A 23,238-nucleotide genomic window follows, 5' to 3' on the forward strand; every position below is an offset into this window, starting at 1 on the left:
GCCCCTTTCACTTTTGAAGGGGATAGAAAAAAAGTATGATCTGACATGGAATTGACCTAGGTGCCCATCAATGGTGAAGTGGACAAAGAAAATGTGGTACATATACACTGCAGAATACTATGCAGCCATAAAGAGGAATGAAATCATATCCTTTGCAGCAACATGGATGCATCTGGAGGCCATTATCCTAAGCAACTTTAGGCAGGAACTGAAAACCAAACACCACATGTTCTTCCTTATAAGAGGGAGCTAAACATTGAGGACATATGGACATGAAGAAGAGAACAACAGACACTGGGGTCTACTCGAGGGTGGAAGGTGGGAGGAGGGTGAATATCACAAAACTACATATCAGGTACTATGCTTATTAACTGCATGATGAAATAACGTGTATACCAAACCCCTGTGACATGCAATTTATCCATGTAACAAACCCAAGCATGTACCCCCGAACCTAAAATAAAAGTTGGAAAGAAAAAAAATACATATGGCCTGAGTTTGATCAAGGAAACACAGCCCAAACTTGAAGCACTACTAGGAAATGATCCATTCATAGGATACTAAGCCTACAGCAACACCACACCATGTTAAGACTGCTCAAATACATATTTGGGGTCCACAGTTTATCCAGGAATAGAAAGTCGTACCGCTGCCCGACTGTGTCAGAGAGGCAATGTGAAGAGGCTTAGCCTCCACTCCATTTGCTCAGCTCTGGTGCTGTGAAACACATGAGAATAACCAGAGGGTGTTTCAGCAGCTTCCTGAATGGGAAGGAAGGATAATACACTAGACCTTGCATAGGCTGCCTATGGCTGGGTCATTAGGGATTCTAGGAGACACTTCATTTGAGGGAGTTTATTTGCATCACCCTGCAAGTTACTCACAAAATAAAAATGTTTGGCTTGCAATCTATTCCTATCAGCCTGGAAAAAGCAAGCCTACAGATGCCTTTAACATGTCCTTCCTACTCTTCCTTCCTCTTCATCTTGCCCCTACCTTGCTGTCCTCCCAATTTAGTCCCACTTTATCCCTAAGGAAGTCAAGAGTTGGTCTTCACCAACACTTAGCCTCCTGCAAATGCCTCCTAAGGCTCATGGGAAACTAAAGCAAGCATAGTTAAGTACTCTAATTATAAACATCTTGAGCTTGACTTACCCAGATAATGAAGCCATTTTGTATGATTTTCCCTGATTGATTTATCTAAAAGATTTCCTGCTCTCCATCACACTTTGTTATGTAAATGAAGACCCACCATAGAATGTAAATACAAAATCTAGATAGCCACAGCAGGAGGTAGAGCTAGGAGGAGGAGGAGGTAAGGGTGGGTCTTGAGACAAGATAGTTACGAACACGAGAATCAAACCTGGTAATGGTGATAGCTGTGGATATAGGATGCCTTTTCCATTTGTATGTGGAGTATTCGATCATCTATTCCTACTCAAAATAGAGGGGATATTCAGCTCTTTCCATCTGCAGGGCCAAAAAGAAGGAACCAGCCCTGAATAAAGTCGGGAGTCACCATTTTAGAGAAAGTACTCAGTAGAAGAAAGCAAAGTTCTTAGAAATACAATGTGAACTCTACACAATTACAGATAACGAAATCAGAGAATGTGCTTCAATTTACGTTTTTTAAATGACAATTTCAACATAGGGTGATGTGGGATGTCACAGAAGGTTAGGGAGATACAAAGAGCCAACCTAGGAACAAAAAGTTCACCAAATACAGAAGAAAGATTTTGTTTAGCCTAAACCTGGCTCAAGATTTTGCCATGTGATGAAGAATTCAAAGTCAACCCCAGAGCCATTCGATATCACAGCTGCAAGTAAGAGACACAGCGGTGAGGGCGACTCAAAAAGACAACTGCATTGGAGAATCTCCTGCCCCTTCAGACACTGGCTAATTGGCAGCATGTGTCAAAATAATGAGTATGAGTGCCATTTGACCTGGCGATTTCCCTTCCAGCAACCTACCCTAAGAAATAGTGAGACAGGTCAGCATAGGTGTACATGCAAGATATTTATAATAGTGAAAATTAGAAACAAGCTAAATATCCAACAATAGGAGATAGTTTGTAAAAGTCATGGTAACTCCAAAAAATGAAAACTATATACAGCCACTAAAAAAGTTTATAGATTCACTTATTAAGATATGTTCACAACACATTGCTAAGTAAAAATCGTAGGTTGCAAAAATCTGTAGGCTATGCTCCCACTATAAGAAATGTATTGACATGTGTATATGCATCTGAAATAAAATATACCAATGTTAAAGACATTTATTCCTGGTTAGTGAGATAAGTACTGTGGGGTTTTTGAAGATCATGCTTGTGTCTAATTTGTATGGATTTCATCTACGATGAATAAATTTGTTATGGATAAACTCTCCACCCTTACAGAATGGTGCCTTAATATGGTTTACTTCAGCCACATATAGGTATATCCATGAAAAATCAATCCCATGAAAATTTATAGAGAGATAATTTTTTTTAAGTCTAACTACTTGATTCTCCTGAAAAATAATCAAATAGAAGTCTTTTAGTGCTTGCTGGTGAAAAGTATCAAACTGTGTAAAATATTTGAGAAGATCTGTTCTGAGCCAAATATGAGTGACTATGGTCCATGACACAACCCCAGGAGATCCTGAGAACATGTGCCCAAGGGGGTCCGGCTATGGCTTGGTTTGTTTACACATTTTATATACTTTGGGGAGACATAAAACATCAATCAATACATGTAAGATGCACATTGCTTCGGTTCCAAAAGGCAGAACAACTGGAAGCAAGGAGGTGGGTAGGTGGGGCTTCGGTGTGATAGGTAGGTTCAAGGATTTTCTGATTGGTAATTGGTTGAAAAAGTTTATTTAAAGACCTGGAATCAACGGAAGGGAGTGTCTGGGTTAAGATAAGGGGTTGTGGGGCCCAAGGTCCTTATTATGCAGATTAAGTCTACAGGTAGCAGGTGTCAGAGAGAATGGACTATAAGTGTTTCTTATCAGACTTAAAAATGTGCCAGACTCTTAGTTAATTCTCTCCTGGATCAGAAAAAAAGACCTGAAAAAGGAACAGGATTCTCTACAGAAAGTAGATTTTCCCCACAAGAGACAGCTTTTGCAGGGCATTTCAGAATATGTTAAATATATATTTGGGGGTGAAATACTTTGATTTCTTTCAGGGCCTGTTATCTGTCATGTTGATATCTTATTGCTACAAAGAGTCTGTTTTGTCTGTCTTAAGGTTCCTGTTTAAATGTTAATGCTGGTCAACTGTACCTGAATTCCAAATGAAGGAAGGTATAACGAGGCATGTTCAACCACCCATCCTCATGATGGCATAAACTAGTGTTTCAGGTTTGCTTTAGAATGCCCTTGGCTGAGAGAAGGGGTCCATTCAATTGCTTGGGGAGCTTAGAATTTTATTTTTGGTTAACACATCCTAGCTGCATACCACTTTTTTAATGTTTTATTTTGGAGATGAGCATTTTTTTTTTCTATACCACATGGATTCCCTTTACCCACGTACCTACTCACCTGCTAATTGTACCTTTCTGTCACAGGTTTCTCAGTCAAACTCATCTTGGCCTTTGAGATGCTTTAAGGTGTTGGAAACCTTAAAGCACCATATTGGTGGGGGTAGACCCTCAGTGTTAAAGGAAACAACAGTCATCCAGTCCATCCCCTCCTTCCAAGGCTCGGGGCCCTCTATGATGTCCCTGCCTAGTGGCTGCCTGTCCTAGGCTTGAAACATCTTTTACTTCCTTTCCTCCCACCCAACATCACCTGAAACAATCAGTTATATTTTTAGAAAGTTTGTGAATGAATGAATGAATGAATGAATGAGTGAATGAGTGAAAAGTCAGGCACTCCTTGCTTGGGGAGACTTTGATATTATAGGGCTGTGATACAGTAAAAAATAAATATTTGGTCTTTGTCCCAAGATCCTGGCACATAGCTAAAACCTTTGAGTGACTTTTGTATGCAAATGAGATGACCAGTGGCTGGGGGCCCCTAGATAGCTTCAGGATGGGGACTGCTCGCCAGAAAGACTAAGGATTAGAACTTTCAGTGCCACCCACCAACCTCCAGGGAGGGAAGAGGGGCTGGAGGATGTGTTAATCACCAATGGTCAATGATGAATCATACCTACATAATGAATGCTCCATAAAAACCCCTGAACAGTGGGGTCTGAGAAACTTCAGGTTGATGAACACATCCAGGTGCTGGGAGGGTGGCCCACCCAGAGAGGCATGGGAGCTCCAAGCCCTTCCCCATACCTTGCCCTATGCATCTCTTTCACTTGGCTGTTTTGAGTTGTGTCCTTTATAATAAACTGGTAAATATCAGTAAAACATTTCCCTGTGTTCTGTAAGCTGTTCTAGGGAATTATTGAACTTGAGGAGGGTGTTGTGCAAATCCCCTGAAATTACAGCCTGTCAGTCAGAAGTACCAGTGACAACCTGGGACTTGTGATTGACACCTGAAGCGAAGGCAGCCTCATAGGACTGAGCCCTCAATCTATGGGATAGCCATAGTCCAGGTGGATAGCATCAGAATTGAATTGACTTGTAGGACACTTGCCTGGTGCCGAGAAAGACACCATGCATTTGGAGTCAGAAGTGTTGTGAGTAAAAACAGTTATGGATTAAACGCACATAAGAGAAAAAGCTTCAAACAACTCTTCGCTAGTGCAAACACGGCACTCAAATGATCAAAGAAGCCCAGGGTCTACTTTCTAATCTTATCACCTGTGGCTCTGTGGAAAAGAATTAGCAAACATACCTGTGGGTATGCAGCAAATGTTAGCAGCCTAATGTGCAAAGTCAAGAGACTGAGGGATAACCCCATCTAAGTTCAACAGACTAAAAGTAACACAGTAATGTTATTCCAAGAAGAACAATGACAATCACCATTATGGGTATCTTCCAGGTCCCAGGCACTAATGCCAAGTGCTTCACACACATCCTGCCTTCATCCATTGCAAAACTCTATCAGGTGGGTGATAATGTCCTTATTTAACAGACAAAGAAACTGAGTCTCAAAGAAGCTAATTAACTTCTCCAAAGTCACACAACTAGTGAGTGGTGGAACAGGAATGGTTGCCTAGGTCTTTCTGAGTATAAAACACATCTTTTTAACTGCTGTGCAACACTGGCTCAGAAGTTGTTTTATGAAAGTATCTCCTTATGAGAATATTTCAGTGCACTGCCAGAAGGCAGATTGTCTCAAGGTTATCTGTCATCTTTACCATGTTCACTGTCACTGGTAAGAGGATTTCATACGAGCCTGCACACATGTGGCTTCCCTGTAGGACTGGCTACATAATGTGTGGGTCTGCACGTAATTTGTGCAAAATGAAATCTTGAGACCCCTTGTTCAAATTAAACATTTCAAGATAAGAGCAGAACATTAAACCATGGACTGCCCAAGTCGCATATCCATAAAGCAGGTCCTGCTTCCCAGAGTTCCTATGTTTATGCCCAAATAATCTAAGATTGCCTTGAAGGAGAAACCAGAAATTCTTGAGGTAAAGAACTCATCCAGTGAGCTCTTCAGCTGCATGCATTTATTTATTCAACAAATATCCTGTGATCTTATGACATGAGAAACTCAAGGGTTAATTTAAAAAGCCCCCTAAATAGACACTAGAGCCACAGCTGGACAGAACCCTGATTTTCCTTCTCCCTAAAAACAAGGGAACATCTTCATCTTGCTGGCTTGGCTCAGCAGCTTAGCAAAGGGGGAAAGTCCTCTTTTTTTTTGAGACAGAGTCTCAATCTGTGGCCCAGGCTGGAGTGCAGTGGTGCAACTTCAGCTCACTGCAACTTCTGCCTCCCAGGTTCAAGCAATTCTCCTGCCTCAACCTCCCAAGTAGCTAAGACTACAGGTACTCGCCACCATGCCCGGATAAATTTTGTATTTTTAGTAGAGACGGGGTTTCAACTGTTCGCCAGGCTGGTCTGGAACTCCTGACCTCATGATTCACCCACCTCGACGTCCCAAAGTGCTTGGATTACAGGCATGAGCCACCACGCCGGGGGAAAGTCCCCTTTAAGCAAACATATGGAAGCATGGATCAGTCCCTGCTCCATCACAGCCGCCTCAGCTACACAGAATCCTGATATTCCTGCTCCCAGGAAAAAAAGGGAATGAACATCTTCCTCTTGCTGGCTTGCCTGGGCAGCTTAGCTCAAAGGCAAAGAGGGAAAGTCCTCTCTAAGCAAACATATGGACACGTGGATCAATCTCCGCTCCTCCACCGGTGCCTCCTAAGGCAGTGTGCCCTTTCCCAAAACACAACGTTTTCATGCCTATTTTAATTGTGTTGCTTGCTTCCCATTGGGTTGAAAGCTAGACCTTGGGGGTGGCTGATAAGTCATTCTGAAAAGATGAATACCTGTTTTCACACCTCCATTCTTGTGTTGTTGATTTTGGGGCCTTTCCAACCCTTTCCAAATGTTTTCTCAATCCCTCGAGTGTCTAGGCTTCCTGCTTTAAAGGCCTCCCTTCTAACCCAGGGTTGCTCCATTTCCCTTAAAACATTTTTCAATAACCCAGAAAAAACCAGGCTGAACATACCCAAGCTCCGGAAGCAGCAAATCTTGTTCGAACCCCGCTGATGACTCCCAGGGGAAGCCAAGAGGACAAAGACAAGGATGAGGACGAGGACCCAGGACCCGCTGGTGAATGGCAACTGCTGTCAACTCACTTTCAACCTCGGCCAGTTGTCCCAGGTGTAGCCTTGGCCTCCAAAGGGCTGGTCCCCGGTTGTTACTCCAGGTCACTTGGAATGTAAACAAAGTGGCTGGGCTTTCCTTCTTGGAAACCAAGACAACAGCTGGTGCGGGCCATGGGAAAGAGGTAATTTGCCCTCTCGCTCTTGCTTCAAAGCAGCAGGAAAATCACCATGACTCAGAGGTGTGGCTCCACAGTGCTCCCTGCTGGACAAATTGTTCCGGTCTGTCTGACCACTGGACAATCGCGTGTGAATTTTGTGTTGAGATCTGGAGTTTACTTGCCTTGAACCCCACTGAGTGTCTTCAGAGGGAGAAAGAAAGCAAATAAGTAAAAATGAAATCTGTATATGCTTGGTTCTCCCAACTAACAATGGCTTCCCTATCAGAGCAGACGAGAGAAAACCCAGTATCGCGGTTTTGACTCTACTTTCACTTCAAAAACAGCAGTTTGAGTGCCCTAGCTCTGAATCTAGGAGGATTCTAGGATTTTCCGTAAGGATGATGAAGATAGCTTCAGCTGAAGACTTTCCCATAGGGCTCAGGAAGGGGATTTTATAAGCTGATCTTTCATCCAATCACAGGACTGGCACTGTGAGGACCCACAGAGTCAAGAAAGATACCAGCCATAGTTTTCTTCTCTTATCCCACCAGGATGCAATAAATATCCCCCAACAAGTCCAGTCACCAGAAAACTCCAGAAAAGAACTCCATTTCAGGAAATATAAGAATAGCTAACATTTTTATTCAGGTTACTGGAAAACACATACCAACTACAAGGTATTATTTCTAGACCCATAGAAAACCAGAGTAAGGGAACTCTCTTGAGACTGACTAAATATACTAATGTATCTTTAATAGTTAAAAGATCAATTTAACAACAATGTTGTCTGCTTGTGGTAACTTTTCTTTTTCTAAATCATTTTTCGAGTGCTGTATTTTTTTTTTTAACTAATGCAATTGAAAAATCAGCTTTTACTTAAGAAATCCCTTCTTTGTATCTGAATATCAAATTCATTCTAGCTTCTCCTTGTTTTCTTTCACAAAGAACAAGGGAAGGGAATAGACAGACATGATTCTGAGAGGAGGCAGGCATCTTGGGAAAGATAGAGGATGGGCTCAAAGACTCTTTTCTGATGAAATTTCATTGCATTTTAAAAGAACTGCAGATACAGGAGTTTGTAATTTTCCCAGACAGTAGCATGGGGACATGATTGACTGTGACAAATACATTTTTGGCTTCACAAGATGAACTGCTGCCCAACTGATTATTCTTGTAACCTCCTTGAACCCTATTAACCCTTAGCAAAGGGTAATTATTGACTGGTAGGCGGGAATAGGGATGTTCAACTGACCACCAGAACCTTACCAAGATGACCGTGCCCCAACAAGCAAAAGGAAATGTTTTCTCAACCTTGGATCTGTTTCCTCCCACACCTGTTCCCTTCTGTCGTCTCTATGCCCTTGCATATCTCTTTTGCAAGGCAGACAATTCAATTACACTAACATTCATAGTGATAATGGTAATAAGATGAGGCACAAAGAAATTAATGTAACCCTGATCCTCAGAGAGATACCAGGATAGTGAACAGGCAGACAAGAAAACACTTAGCACACTCTGTTATGATGAATTGCTATGAGAGAGCTCTGAACAAAGTGTAATAAGGACAGACTCCCTGAAAGAGGCACAACTCAAACATCACCTCTTCTGAGAAGCCTTCCCTCCTTCTCCAGGCTGACAAGGATGAGAATTCAGCCAACAAATGCTTACTGAGTGCATTGCATTAGGATCTAGGAGGACGTGATGATGAAGTAGTACTCAAAGTACTTACTTTGTAGATACAAACAGACAGATGAATAAAATACGTAAAAGTTGTAACTAATGCAGTGAAGGAAGCAAACAGGGGGAATGAGGTAGGACTAGGAAAGAGAGACCTATTTTAGGTGGAATGGGAAGAGGAGGCCTTTCTGGGAAATATCATTCAAACTGAGGACCAAAGCATGCTCCAGGATCAGAGGATGCCAGTCATCTGTGAAATGGCGGTAGGTGGAGGGTAGAAAGTGGTTCTGGAAAACAGAATGCAAATGTGGACAAGATCATGGGATATCTGAGGAACTGAGGTAGAAATGAGTAAGCTTGTAGGTTGAGGCTGAAGGAAGAAAAAAAAGTCAGGGATAATACCAACCTTTCTGGCTTTGAATCTCTAAACAGATAGAATTTACTGAGATGGGGAAACTTGGGAGTGGGTACAGATGAGTTTGTATGGGAAAAAAAAATCAAGAGTTCCATTGTACTATGATAATTTCCAGACATCTATGCATTGCACAAATGGAGACATCAGTTAGGTTGTAGGATATATGAATCCAGAACCTGGGAAAAGGCCTGAAATAGAAACATACATTTGGGAGTTATCAGGATACATGTGCTATATAAATACTCAGGAAGTGATTCAAAGGGAATGCAGAGCCCAAGAGAAGATTGGGATTAAAACTGGGTGCAAGAAAATTTTCACAAACCATGCAAGAGCATAGATGATGAAGGGTTAAGGGAGGAAAGAGAAGAATTCCAACTAAGGAGACTTAGAAAGGATTAAAAAGGTAAATTAAAAAAAAAAAAAAAAAACCAGCAAGCACTACTAAAATATATCCAACTCTAGCTGGCTGACTAATGAGGCTATAGAAGTAAGGACAAGCTGGCTGCCCCATCTGTCACTCTACGGATGACCAGGGTTGACCATGTGGACTTGACCGTCTAGGCAGGCAGCCATTTCCTCACTGTCCCTTCTGGGTTGTGCTCCCCTATACTGTGGGATCAGTCTCACAGAGGCACCCTGCTCTTCCTGCAGGAACCCCCAAAGCGAGCAATGAATTAGCCTCAGGTTCTAACTCTTTCCTTCATCAGTATCTTCCACAGATAATTCAAGACCTCATCTTCATTAATCAAGCCTTTCCCTTAGCAGATGAACAGGCTTATAGCACACCCAGCCTAAAACTAAAACAACCCAACATATAATCCTGCTCTCGCCTTATCTGCTTTCCTAGTACCATCTACCTCTTACTACCATTTATGGAAAAAAATAATTTGCATTCATTTTCTCTCCACCCGTTCTCAACCCATGCCAACATAGCAGCAGCTGCCATCACTTTGCTGACCCAGCTCTGGCAAAGGCCAATGATAGCCTTGAAATCGACTAATCCAATGACCACTTTTCAGTCCCAGGATTTGACCTCGCCATAGCATGCGGCACTGTCGGCCACTTCAAGTCACCTGCTCACTCCTGACTCCCCTCCTTACTTCTCAGCACCCTGCACCCTGTGAATCACCTCCCTCTGCCCATCCTCGGATACTAGAGCTTCCCAGGATTCTTCTGTCAGCCCAATTCTTTTCTCTAACTTCATGCTCTGTGCAGGTGAGCTCCCTTACATCTGTAATACAAATAGCACTCCATAAAGTTCCTGGCTTCTCGTGACTCTAACTGCCCAGTGAGCATCTCTACTGATATCCCATTCACCACAAATGCTAAGCCAGTATGCTGAACCAAATTCACTGTCTTCTTCAAATTTAATTTCTCTCCTGAATTCCTTTTCTGTACTTACCTCACCCCCATTTGCTTAATCTAGAAGGCTGAGAGATGGCTTTAAGCCCTTCCACCTGCACTTGGTCACCAAGTCCTTCTAAATATCCTTGGAATCTGGTAACCTATGTTCATTTCTATGCCTTAATTTAGGTCATAATCTCCCACCTAAATTATTGCTGCCATCTTCTAACTGGTCTCAGTGCCTCATTCCCCTTGATATGGTTTGGCTCTGTCCCTATCCAAATCTCAACTTGAATTGTATCTCCCAGAATTCCCATGTGTTGTGGGAGGGACCCAGAGGGAGGCAATTGAATCATGGGGGCTCGTCTTTCCTGTGCTGTTCTCGTGATAGTGAATAAGTCTCATGAGATCTGATGGGTTTATCACGGGTTCCCACTTTTGCTTCTTCCTCATTTTTTTCTTGGTGCCGCCACGTAAGAAATGCCTTTCACCTCTTGCCATGAATCGGAGGCCTCCTCAGCCATGTGGAACTGTAAGTTTAATTAAACCTCTTTTTGTTCCCAGTTTCACGTATGTCAGGTATATTTAAGGGTTTTGTTTTTATTGTTAATAAAGTCATGTTTTTGTGTTATGGGAAAGGAGCCACTGGTCCAGAGGACAAAAGGTTAAAAGTTTTTGTTAAAAATAATTTCTTTGACAGTGAATAGTGAATCATTCATACCCTTTTATTTGGCTGTTACATTCTATGTGCAAAAATGTATTTCCTAAATGTAGATTGAATGTAATCAGTGACATCTTTACCCATAAACTGGAAATACGCACAATATCGATCTGCCATGGTAAATAACAGACTTGTAACTATTAAAAACAGGTAAGGAAAGAAAAGAAAGGCAATTGCCAGTGAGATTTGGTTGGCTTGCTCTACCTTCTATTGCTCTACAATTGAGTCACTGGAATTAATTTGTTGTGCTGGTAAAAACACAAACACAATGATAATCAATGTCTTGGTCTCAGAAAGCAGAGTCAACTGATGCAAGAAAATAAGGGAAAACACTCACGAAGATACAATTTGCAAGGCCTTGGGTTGTGTGAACAAAAGTGTTCTTTCACCTCTGAACATATTTGCCAGTGGAATAGAACAGAGATATGTCAACATATACGTACCTTTGGCTTGAAGTTGACAGAATACCTGACTTCTTGAATCAACAGAACAATGCAGTGGATATTCCAGAAAGGATTTATCTAATTCATTGTTCACTTTTCTCCAGGTAAGGACTCCATGGGAAATAACTCTTGCAGGAGTGTGAAAATGGCTGCTGTCAACACTGAAAATATCAATAACAGCTACACTCTTGTTCCCAATATATTTATTTATTATTGCTTCTGACCCCTTCCATTATACTCACCACTCTAGATAGAAATTAGATTAATATAACTAATTTCTCTCTCTAGAGCAGGACTTTCAGATAACCACCTTTCCATTGGACATGGCACCCTTGGAAGGACTGGAACGAAGAGAGGGCCTTCTGTCATACGTACTTGGTGACTATGTGAGACACAGCTAAAACTGAGGAAGATGGCTAGGCATGGTGGTTCACGCCTATAATCTCAGCACTTTGGGAGGCCTAGGCAGGAGGATCACCTGAGGTCAGGAGTTCAAGACCAGCCTGGCCAACGTGGTGGAATCCCATCTCTACTAAAAATACAAAAATTAGCCAGGCATCGTGGCGTGTACCTGTAAACCTAGCTACTCAAGAGGCTGAGGCAGGAGAATCACTGGAACCCAGGAAGTGGAAGCTGCAGTGAGCAGAGATCATGCCACTGCACTCCAGCCTGGGTGACAGAGCAAGACTCTTGTCTCAAAAAAAAAAAAAAAAAAAAAAAAAAACCTGAGGAAGATGATGACCTTGAATTCTCCCCAGCCTGCCCATCAGAATCCACTTTCCCTGTCTTAAAGGGCAGACAAAAAAAAATGACTATTTCTGGAGAACAGGATTGGGGCGGGAGATAGTCTTTTACTTTTTTACTTTATGCCATTTTGTAATATTTAAGGTTTTTATTTTTTAAGATACAGCTTTATTTATTTACTTATTTATTTCTAACAAATAAAAATTGTATGTATTTATGGTATACAACATGATGCTTTGATATACACGTACACTGTGGAATAAAATAAATGAAGCTAATTAATGTATCCATTACTTTACATACTTATCATTTTTTGGTGGTGAGAACACTGAAAATCTACTGTTCTCCCAATTTTCAAGTACACAATCCATTGCTGTCAACTCTAGTCACCATGCTGAACAATAGACCACTTGACGTTATTCCTCCTGACTACCTGAAATTTTGTATCATTTGACCCGCAAGGTATAGCATTTTATTACAGATGATAGCTTTGTGGATGCCTGAATATTCTGATCACAAGCAACCAGACTCATTATTTTATTATCTTTCAAACATTTGAATTTAGAAACAGTGGTGGATGCTGTGACATGCTACCCAGATCCCTATCCCCCCACGTTCAGGACTGAACGACTCATCTGCCCAGCTGCTGGGCATGTTGATAAGTGACAGCTCTTAACTATATTCCCCCCAACCCCAACCCTGTCCTCTGTTCCAGCACAGCCCCATTCAATGGCTGGTTAATGCAGGGGTAGAAAGGCCTGACTGTTTTCCTCAATTCAGGATCATTCTGAAGGGTCATCCCTGTTTCAGAGCTCCTTGTGGGTGGGCAGGCTTTGGTGCGACTGTTTCAACCTCTCCCTCTGCCCACCCTGGTTTCCCTCATTCCTTCATGAGGATTTATGCTGAAAACTCCTCCCAATAAACTCCATGCACACAAGTCTCCATCTCACAATCTGCTTCCTGGGACCAACCAATGTCACCTCAACCCCAGTGTATCAGTATCTGTGGAAAGAATCTAAAGTTCAATGCTTTCAGACTAATAGATAATGAGTTCTCCATTTGAAATGTTAGCAATTAATTATGATCTAAAAATCAATGATCCTTCAAATGCTAAGATTCTATGATGATTTTATAAATATCTGCTGATTGATGGGATTGAGTTCCATAAAAATACTGGGAAAATAGATTCAGTCTATAATTCCATTACTCTCTATTCTTAGACATTAGTCCAATATTTATTCTTTACACTTTTTCTAGACCATATGTTACATATAAATAGAAAAAATGATAGCTGAACCAATTCCCCAGGTACCATCAGCCACTTTTGAATATCTGAGATGTGTGTTGTTGGTTAATAACCATCCATTTCACTCTTGAACAAGTTTGTCTAATTGGGTTTTGTTCATGTTGATGTCCATGCACTTTCCTAAGAAATCTATCCAATTCCAACTGTTCTTTCTTAATTAATTTTTTTAGAGACAGGGTCTTGCTATGTTGCCCAGGTTGGAGTGCAGTGGTTATTCACAGGCATTGTGATAGTTAGCTCACTGCAGCCCCCAACTCCCAGCCTCAAGAGATCCTCTCGCCTCAGCCTCCTAAATAGCTAGGACTACAGGTGCACACCACTACGCTCAGCCCAACTGTCCTTTTAAGTAAAGATTGAGATTAAACACAATCTTCAGCAGTTAGCTTTCCATGATATCTAAGAGAGAAGAATGATTTTCTTCCTTTATCTGTTTTCTTCTACCTATCTCCCTTCGTGTACTACTCCTTCTTCCATTTAAAATTCTCTTGTTTGACATCTACAAATAGGTCCGACAATCATTTTGAATTACCTAAACTTATTCTCACTTTTTTATGGTGACACTTTCTTTTGAATGTTACATCTCCACTCAAAGAATGACTTCTTTCTGTAACAATTGTTGTCCTTCTTAAGGCAGTGCCTCTTAAATTCTTTAAGATTCTTTAAGAATTTAAGATTCTTACATTATTTTTTCTTCAGAGGTACCTGGCTATCTTGCTTTTTTTGAATGAAATTATTGAAGACACCCACTAGAACAAAAAATTAAAATTAAAAAAAAGCAAAAGAAGGATCCATGAAATTTTAAGGAAATGTGGATTTATTGAAAAATATGGATAATACAAAACACAGTACAATTAGATGACAAAAAAAAAAAAACTCAGTAACAGCATAAAATCAAAACTTCTCTAAGTTTCAGTTTTTTCATCTCTAAAATGAGATAATATTCCCTAGGGGATTTTCAAGGATGAAATGAAGTCATGTATATATAGCCACATAAGCTTGGTTGATCCTATTTATATTTGTTTATGGTGATATTGAACACTGTAGATATATGTCATTGCCTCACTCTTACCAAATTCTATACTTGGTGGAGAAAGCTTTTATAATCAAAAGAGAATGAAATGCCATGGAAATTGGGATTCCCTAAGGATTGAAGGGCTTCCAAAGGGAGTCAGACCACCACCAGTGTGGACCAAGTGCTGACATTTACTGCCATCTGTTGGGTGATGAGCAAACTGTTCCACTCTTTTAAACACAGAAATTTGCTTCTGGAAGATTTCTTCCTCAATTCAAAAGGCATCCCTAGCTCATCACTGTTTGCATCTGCTGTGAAATAAACATCAGCCCCACTCATATAGAGACAAGACCAGTAGCTGTTTCAGGAAAAAGTGTAAGTTAAGTCACAACCCTAAACAGCCACACCTGAAGGCTGCAAAAGAAAAAAATAAATTCCGGGGGCTGCTATATGCTCAGCTACATTTACCACTACAAAGCACATACCCAAGGCTCAATTCAATATCCCAAAGGTTGGGACCCATGTGGTCATGCCCTGGGCTCTTTCAAAGCACTGCCTCTAGACTAGACAATGCTATTGGCTTCCTGACAACCAAACCAATAATCACAAAATAATTACCTCTCCATTAAGTACAACCTGGAGCAAAGTTAAAGAAAATAACAAGCAGTGCTTGGGTGGGGGTTGGGGGAGGGGAAGGTAGCTTGAATGATCTTTCCTTACATAGAAATGAGATTTTGAATAATTCTTCAAATCCAAAACCACTAGGCAATGGTATATACCAAGAGGATGGAACGCATGCTTTCAGTCTCTCGATAGCTTCCTTGCAGAGGTAAGGGGTCAAGCAGGTAACATGAGAAAAGCAGTCCCAGAACAGACTGTGTGCAACCTGAAAGGTATATGCCCTATCTCAAGAGACAGCCATTCCTCAACCCCAGTTAACCCCTGCCCTGCTGGCTAAGAGGTGTGGCCTAGTAACTACGGGCATGGATCCCACAGCCAGGATGCTTAGCTTTGTCACTCACTGGCTGTAAAATCTTGGGCAATTCACCTACTCTTTCTGTGCCTCAGTTTCTATACCTGTAAAATGAGGCTAAGAGTCACTCCTGCTGCATCATATTGTTGTGGGGATTAAATACATTGATACACATTAAAGTGTTTAAAGCCATACTGGGATATAATCACTCAATAAATGGTACCAAGATAAAAGGAAAGGTTGTTTGTCATCAGATCTCCCAATTTTTAAGAGAAGCCAGAATTGGGATTTTTTTTTAAGGTAAAACATTTTTAAGTATAGGTAACAATTAAAACATGTTCAAAATCCTCTGTGAGCCTAAAAGAATATACCCATGGGCCACATACAGTCCACAGGCACCCAGTACCTCATGGCCAGTGCTGGGAAAAAGGCAAAGCGGGAGGCAGACAGATCTCAGCCTCACTTCCAACTTCATCACCAGCTCTGTGATCCTGACAGCACAGTGGCTGGGAACTTGGGATGGCAGAACCACATGACAGAAAGTCCTGTGCCAGATTACAAACAGCAAGTGACAGATGGCCCTCCTGACCAAACGTAAGAGAAAAAAGTACTCTCAGTGATATAAGTGACGCCTCTAATATAGACGGGGCATGGGGACAGCATCTCCCTCCTTGACCCCAAACACTCCATTCAAGGTCTTTAACATTGCCGTCATCTATCCTAGAGACCAGGATTGACACAGATCAAGTCCAGCCACCAAATCGAGTTCATTCTTTTCATTCCATTTTCAAGGGACAGTTCTTGCTCAGTGAGTCCATACTCTAAAGCAACTGTCGAGATTGCCAAAAACACCAAACAGCAGTTCCACAAACAGTGGTCATATCTGCTTATCCAAGTGAGACATTAAATACATGAATGAAAAATAAATAAATATCAACATCATAGAGAAACAACACTTTTTAAAAGAAAAACCAAAGCATTAAGAAAATGAGCTCTTCTTTTTAAAATTTTAAAGATCTTCCTTTCATTCTCCTTTAATACTGCGGGCCCATTGTCTTTTCTGACATCATTTAAAGACAACCAGACAGATTTATAACGAGATGCTAGTCCTTTTCTATTCTACCGACAAATATGTGGCCCATCTGCCTCCAGTCAATGATGGAGCACGTGGAGATGGAGCAATGAGATATTTTTAAACATTCCTTTAATTAATTCATTCCAAGGAGTTGGCACTTGGAGAGTTGCGGGGTGAGGGGCGGGCAGAGGGAGGAGAAAACGAGCTCACGATCATGGTAAATAAAGAGATTTGCCATAATCTGGATTCTAAAACCCTTTCTATGCAGCATCCTGCTTGGCCCCCAACAAGCTGTTAAGGGCATGAAATCAAAAGCTGCAAGCAAGGCAGTGTCTGGTGTTTGTTAGATGTTTCTTCAGACTGCGAAGACAAGTTCTTTAAATGCAAGCAAAACTAAAATTTTATCTTCAGAATAATGCTTCTGCTTACTATTGCTAGAAGATTTAATACTATCAGTGTGTTAGTAGATTAAAATAATTGTAATAGATGATTGAAATGAAGAATAGTTTCAGCTCATGCCAAGAGGCAAGCCAGTCCAATGGGGGAAAAAATTCAATATGAGAAACAATTCAGTTTGCCTTTAAAAGGGGGGAAACCAGACATCAGGGCATTGTGTGACACAGCCATGGAGGAGGGCAGGGAGGGGAGGATTTACATTGAAATCACTCTGTGTTGAGCTTCAAATTATGAAAAAGCTTTGCAATTCTGGAACTGTAGGATTTATGGCACACTGACCCAGAAATCTCACACTTAGCTGTTAAATATATTGCTCGTTTTTTGCAGCTGAAACATCATTGCTTAAGGACTTTTCCTTGTCTGACACATCCTTTAAAGCCAAAGCCAAAGGAGACACAAAACACCTAACTGTGTTGCATGGAAGAGGAAAAGAAGTGGCCATTGATACTGATGAACAGATTTGTCTTTTGGTTTTTAATAACATGGAGTTTCCGCCTCCCAAGTTTCATCTGGATTTAGAAATTATTTCCTGAGAATTAAGCTTTCAATTACTCACAAGCGACTGTCTTAGTAAACATGAAATGGTTTTCTCATAGCTCTCCTAATATCTATTTTCCCCAAGGAGGCTGATTTCTATATTATTGAAAATGAGAAAAGAAAATTCCAGCCAAGCCTGAGGCATGCAACCTGCAAACCCCTCTAGACCACATAAGCCCCATATCTTTCACTCATTTGCCAGTAAGTCCACTCTGTGGGCTCTTCCTCCTCTGACCTCAGATTCATTCCCAAGGGGAAAAGCAAGAGGACAATGGTTATGGTTTGCTTTTATTTGCTTGAAATAATAAATTCAAGGGGTCTCCCTTGCCGGGGTTTTTCCACTGTCAGCAGATTTCTGTTTCCCTGGCTCTTTAAGTCAAACTGAAGCACAGGCCCTCATGGCTGGCCTTCGCCCTGACCCCTTGGCTCACGGGAGCTGATCAGAAGACAGATTGCCTTGGGTCTCGGACACACAGAGGGACCTAGCCACCCCCCACCTCCAAGAAGATATTTCTAAAATGCCTGCCTCTTCAGCATCTGGGCACTCCACTGGGACCCAGTCTGTAATGGACACTAGCCTGGCTGCCACCAACTACTTATAATCTCTTTCCAATTTGGGTCAGGGACCTAAAAGCCATCTCTGTAATTCTAGCTATGACAGGGAACTCAGAAACAAAGAATGCTCAACTATTAAATTCGACCTTGCTTTGCAGGAAAATATCTCCCAGAACCTGGGAACTACCAAAGTGTCCACTATTGATTTTTATAGAAACCGGATGCTAATAATCTCAATTCCAAATAATCAAAGCCCTCAGAAAACCAGACTGTGGTGGCATACGCTCTGCACAGGCAAAGACCAATGCACAGGTTACAAAGAGAATATCCTAAAAGGCAATTTGCAGGATAGGTATGCCAAAAGTTTGAGAGAAAGCCAGAAATCTGCACCAGCCATGCCCAGCACACATCATTTTCAGATGATAACCCCAAAGCTTTTCCAAGTATTGGAATCTTTCTGGAAAGATGGTATTATATTCTCTATATATAATTTTATCCTTAAAGTCTATTTTTGTTGGACTGCCTACTTCACAGAGTTACTGGAAGAACCAAATGTGATGAGGTACACAAATGAGCTTTGAAAGTGAAGTGTTAAACAAACATAAGATGTCATTATTGCTTCTAATAATTCTTTAGAAAGTGGCAATTAACACGTTCTGCTGCTGTTAATGACATCACCAAATAAATGTGAACCAGAATGGTCAGTTTCCCATATTACCCTATTCCCCAAACATTCTGGATCAAACAGAGTTGAACTGAAAACATATAAATTGAAAGCATATAACAATATTGCTATTTTTGCTTCCTTCTCAGTAATGTATGTTTCAAGGAAACAATTTCAATATTGTTAAATGGCAAAAGCCAACAAAGGAGACAGCCTGAGGAGTCTTAGTAAATTTTTCTTTACAAAGCACATTAATCAAAGATGTTAGAAGGGGCAAGAGATCTCATGAATCCACGTGAACAATTTACTAATAAAAATCCTTGACTGGATGGAGCTAGACTTCTAAAAGGCAGATCCCAGACTGTTTCTGTATCCCCCCAACTCAGAGTTCCTCACATGTGAGTTCCACCCAACAAGTGCTCAGTAAATGCTCCTGGAATAAGAGAAGAGAAGAAGAAAGGAAAGACCAGGGCTTCTGAGAATGTCACCTGCTCATCAGTTACTGCTGTTAAATAATAACGGATCATAGATCCTATATTTGTTTCCCAGCCATTCAAGTTTTTTTCAATTCTTTCATCTCTTAAATATAAATTCCTCTGATGAATCTTTTCTTAACCATACCCGGTGCAGAAGGATAGGATTAATTGGATGGGAATCTTTCTAAAATGCTGAAAACCACTTTGGCTCTATATTGAATGTCACATCATTTGACAGCTTTCATTTAGGACAAAGGTGAAATAAACATACTCAGTTTGGGGTTGTTGTCATAACTTCTCCTCTATCTGGCCATCAAAATAGGGAGTAAGCTGGATGCAGGATTTGGAAGACTAATATCATCCATCTTTTTCACAGATGTTTTCCACCCTAGCCTTCAGAAGCAAAGATAAGTCTAGAAGGTCCCTGAAGGCAACCAGAAATGCTTTCATATCTTTTCTCATATAAAAGCCTTTTTAATTAAACATGGGAAGGCACTGATCTTGATCAATATGGGCTCCTACTATCTATTTCTAAAGGTCTTTTTTAGCACAAGGTACCACCCTCCTTGTACACAGGTGTCTTCCTGAAACATCTTTTTGGAGAAATAATAATCAAAAAAGTCCAAACTGCAGAATGGTTAGGGCAAAGGGAGAGACAAAATTTCATGCAATGACAAGATGCCAGATGCGTTTGGAAGGACTCTGGGGGACAGAAAAGGAAGGAATTCCTTCTCCTGGACACAGAGAGACAGTTTTAGAAATATTTTCCTTCTATTGGAGATTGCAGTCTAGAGATCTGGCTTTGGATACCAGCTCTTCACGCCTGCTTAGAGATCCATTCCCCTAAAACAAGCCTGCGGAGTTGGTAAAATGTCTTAGGAGAAACTGGAAAATGCCAACACCACCACTTGAGCCCAGAGAAGTCCCTGATATTTGCTTTTCACATAACATGGATCCTGTGATCGCTTGCAAGTGAGTAAGTGCAATTTTGGGAATTAACCAAAGGGCTGAGCTGCCCAGTCTTTTCATTGCCACTCAGGTTCTATCAAGCCCAAAAAGTTTTCTGAGAGATACTGGTCCAAGGATTCTGTTTGTGGACCTTTTCTTTGATGTGTGAGTATTCAAAGAATCCTTTTGCCCCCTGCAGCCCCTTCTGTCTCTTGCTAAAGACAGATGTCTTTAATTATCACTGTGAGGGAGCTTTCCCCATGCCAACTGCAGTCTCGGGAGGCAGGACACGACTCCAGACCCTCGGGCTGAATAGGGAAGCCAGTGCTATCCCCGTCCGCTGGAGTCTGGCGACTCTTGCCCTTGTCCCAGACCACACGTTTTCCCGCCTCCTCCCGGGAAGCACCCAAATCTCTTCCACCCTTCCTTAGAGCTAGCCAGGGAGATTCCGCCTTCCAGGGACAAGGAGCGATCGGAGTGGGCCCAGCATCTCCACGGCGACTCTGCAAACCTGGCGTTCAAGGCCAGGCGCGCTGGTCCTTGCCCCGCCCCAAGGCCCGGTCTTTGCTCATTCATTCCGGGCCGGTCCCACCTGCAAGCCCGCGTTGGGCCTGCGGCGCCGCGCTCCAGGCGCTGCTACCCCGGTGTCTGCTCACACTGTGCCCAATCCCCTATTGTTTTGAAATCTCAAAAGTAACCTCAGGAGGATTTCTTCCTCATACTCTCAAGCCCCCAGCGCACCTTACCCTTTTAATCAAAATACAACAACCCTCCGCCTCTCGCATTTTCAAAGGATTAAGCAGCAATCTCCAGGAAAGAAAATCAATCCCGTCCCCACCATCGCATCCCCAGCCAAACCACTGCTCCGCCACCATCTCCCAGGCCCGCCGCCGACGCCTCTCTGTCCCCATCCCGGATAGGGGCACCACCATCCCGCGCGCGACCCCGCTTTCCCGCGGGTACAGCTAAAAATCCCCTCACCCTTCCGTGGATGCCATGGTCTGGGGAACGCCCCCTCCTCTTCAGCACTATCCGGCAGCTGTGGGCGAGGGAGAGAGCGGGCGCCGGGGTGAGCGTGAAGTGCTGCCGGGAGCGGTATTTAAGAGGAGCCTCTGCCTGCCCTTCCACCCGCCTCCGGGGTAAGCCCTTTAGCGCCTCAACGGGCGCAGGAGGCTCCTGCGGGCGCTAATCCGCGTCCCGGCTCTCCACGGCGCGCGACCTGCGCTCCCCTCCGCCCGCGGGGATGGCGCTTGGCGTGAGCTCCGGGGGCTCCGAGGGTGGCTTCCCTGAGAGTGCGATGCACCCAGGGCTGCAGGAGGGCGCACGCCGGAGATGCGCCCCTGCAGCCGCTGCCACCTGTGCTTTGCTGCGGGGCTCGCGGATGCGGCGAGTGGCGGGAGCAGAGAGTGGTGGCAGAGGACGGTGAGCGTGCGTGCGCGTGTGCGGGTGTGTGCGCGCCGGGGGAGGCGGTGGAGGCCGCTGCGCCCTGGCTCGGCGCCGGCCGGGGAGGGATTGCAAGGTTTAGCCCCGCCGGAGCTGGGGATTTGCAGGCGATCCCTCTCTATTTTCGTCGAGAGCTGACATCACCCGCGCCGCCGCCTGGGGCAACTCCTTTAACCGCCGCCCCCCGCCCCCAACTCCAGACGCGGTCCCTCCTCTGCCATCCCTCCCCCCAGCCTCTCGCCATAAATTAGCCAAATAAGAAAAGAGGCCCCGCCGCTCGTCCGGGAAGGCTTGGGCAGCCGGTGGCAGGAGCCCAGGATCTAACGAGTCGCTATTGTTTCCCCTGAAGCCCGCGTGGCCCCGGGTCACCCCGTGAGGGGTGAAGCGCAGGCAACGGCGCGGAAACCCGGGATGCCCCTCCGTCTCCGCCTCCCTGGAGCAGCCCCTGGCGCTCCCTCCTCACTCCCCGGGGCACCCGCTTCAGCTCACACTCACCCCCAAACTCACAGGCGGGCACACCCACCCCATCCTCCCACGTCTGGGGGTCCCAGGCCCCGCGGAGTCGAGCGGCTGAAACACGCGGGTGGTGCAGCCCAAACGCGGCCCAGCTGCGCGCCCTCCCCCGCCGAAGCTCGAATAAATCTCCGGCCTTCAATTATTCAGCGAGATTAATATTAATGCAGCTCCCTGGGGGCGGCGGGCGGGGTGCAGGGGAGGCCGGGATTTTTTTTTTGTTTTTTTTTTTTTTTTAGGCCGAGAGAGGTCGGCCTGGTGGGTGCGGGCTGAGAAGGCGCGGAGAGTTGGCCGAAGTGAGTGGCGGCGGACGCTTCTCCACCCACTCGGCGCTGCTCGCCGCCTGCTTCCGAGCCCCGGGGGCGGCGCACAGAGACAGATGGGCTTGTGTAAGGAAGAGTTCGAGCCTTCCGGATGGCTTTGCATAAAAATGACGAGACCTGTGCAGCTTTGATTATCTCTGGAACACAGCAGGAACCTAGGGTCCCGCTACCTGCCGACCCTGTGACCGCAGAGCAGGCAAAGCCTCACTTTCCTCGTCTAGACAATGGAACCCAAAAGAACTCACTTGGAGGGCCACAGGAAAATTAAACAGACTCTCTTTTCCCCCAGGGTAGACGCTCTTCGGATTTGCGCTGTGCTGGACCTTGTTAGACGATGTAACGCTACTGGCCACGTGCAAACTCTCAGAGCAGGTCCTGGGGATGGTGCCAGAGGAGCCGGGGTCCCAGCAGGACGATTGGTAGTTAAATGCCGGGCGCTGATATCCGGCGCTGATACCCGAAGGCCTGAGTTCTTCACCACATTCTAGCTGAGTAACCGAGGGCAAATTCCTCCATCTCTTTTTTCATCCCACCTGTAAAATGGGACTATCTTCTCCCACTTCTCTGTGCTAAGAGAACTAAATGAAATGGAGAAGATGTGTAAAGTTCCTAAACTGGCGTCTGGCACCCAGTAAATCCTCCAAAAATGTTCAGTGCATTCTCAGAGTCCTTAGAAGATAGTTTATTGGACAAAATATCCAAGTATGAATAGACAGATGAGAAAAATAACAAGAAAAAGAGGGAAAACACATTAATAGAATTTAAAAAATAAATCTCAGCTCAC

At 43.5% G+C, this 23,238-nt stretch overlaps 1 protein-coding gene across 3 annotated transcripts in view; it reads right to left on the bottom strand.

Moving 5' to 3' along the window:
* SLC1A2 (solute carrier family 1 member 2) overlaps positions 1 to 22,227 on the bottom strand; it is a 171,061-nt gene extending 148,834 nt beyond the window's left edge. Inside the window, exon 1 of one of the 3 annotated variants that reach the window (XM_021925903.2) lies at positions 22,142 to 22,227. In XM_021925903.2, coding sequence (XP_021781595.1) covers positions 22,142 to 22,146 — 5 coding nt within the window. In that variant the 5' untranslated portion in view covers positions 22,147 to 22,227. Of the gene's footprint in view, positions 1 to 21,156; positions 21,760 to 22,113 lie in introns of those variants that run through there. The other 2 variants (XM_021925904.2, XM_021925901.2) reach the window with 2 other exon arrangements.
* Positions 22,228 to 23,238: the final 1,011 nt, after the last annotated feature.

This window comes from Papio anubis, chromosome 12 (assembly GCF_008728515.1).
Source record: "Papio anubis isolate 15944 chromosome 12, Panubis1.0, whole genome shotgun sequence".
NCBI classification, from domain to species: Eukaryota; Metazoa; Chordata; class Mammalia; order Primates; family Cercopithecidae; genus Papio; species Papio anubis.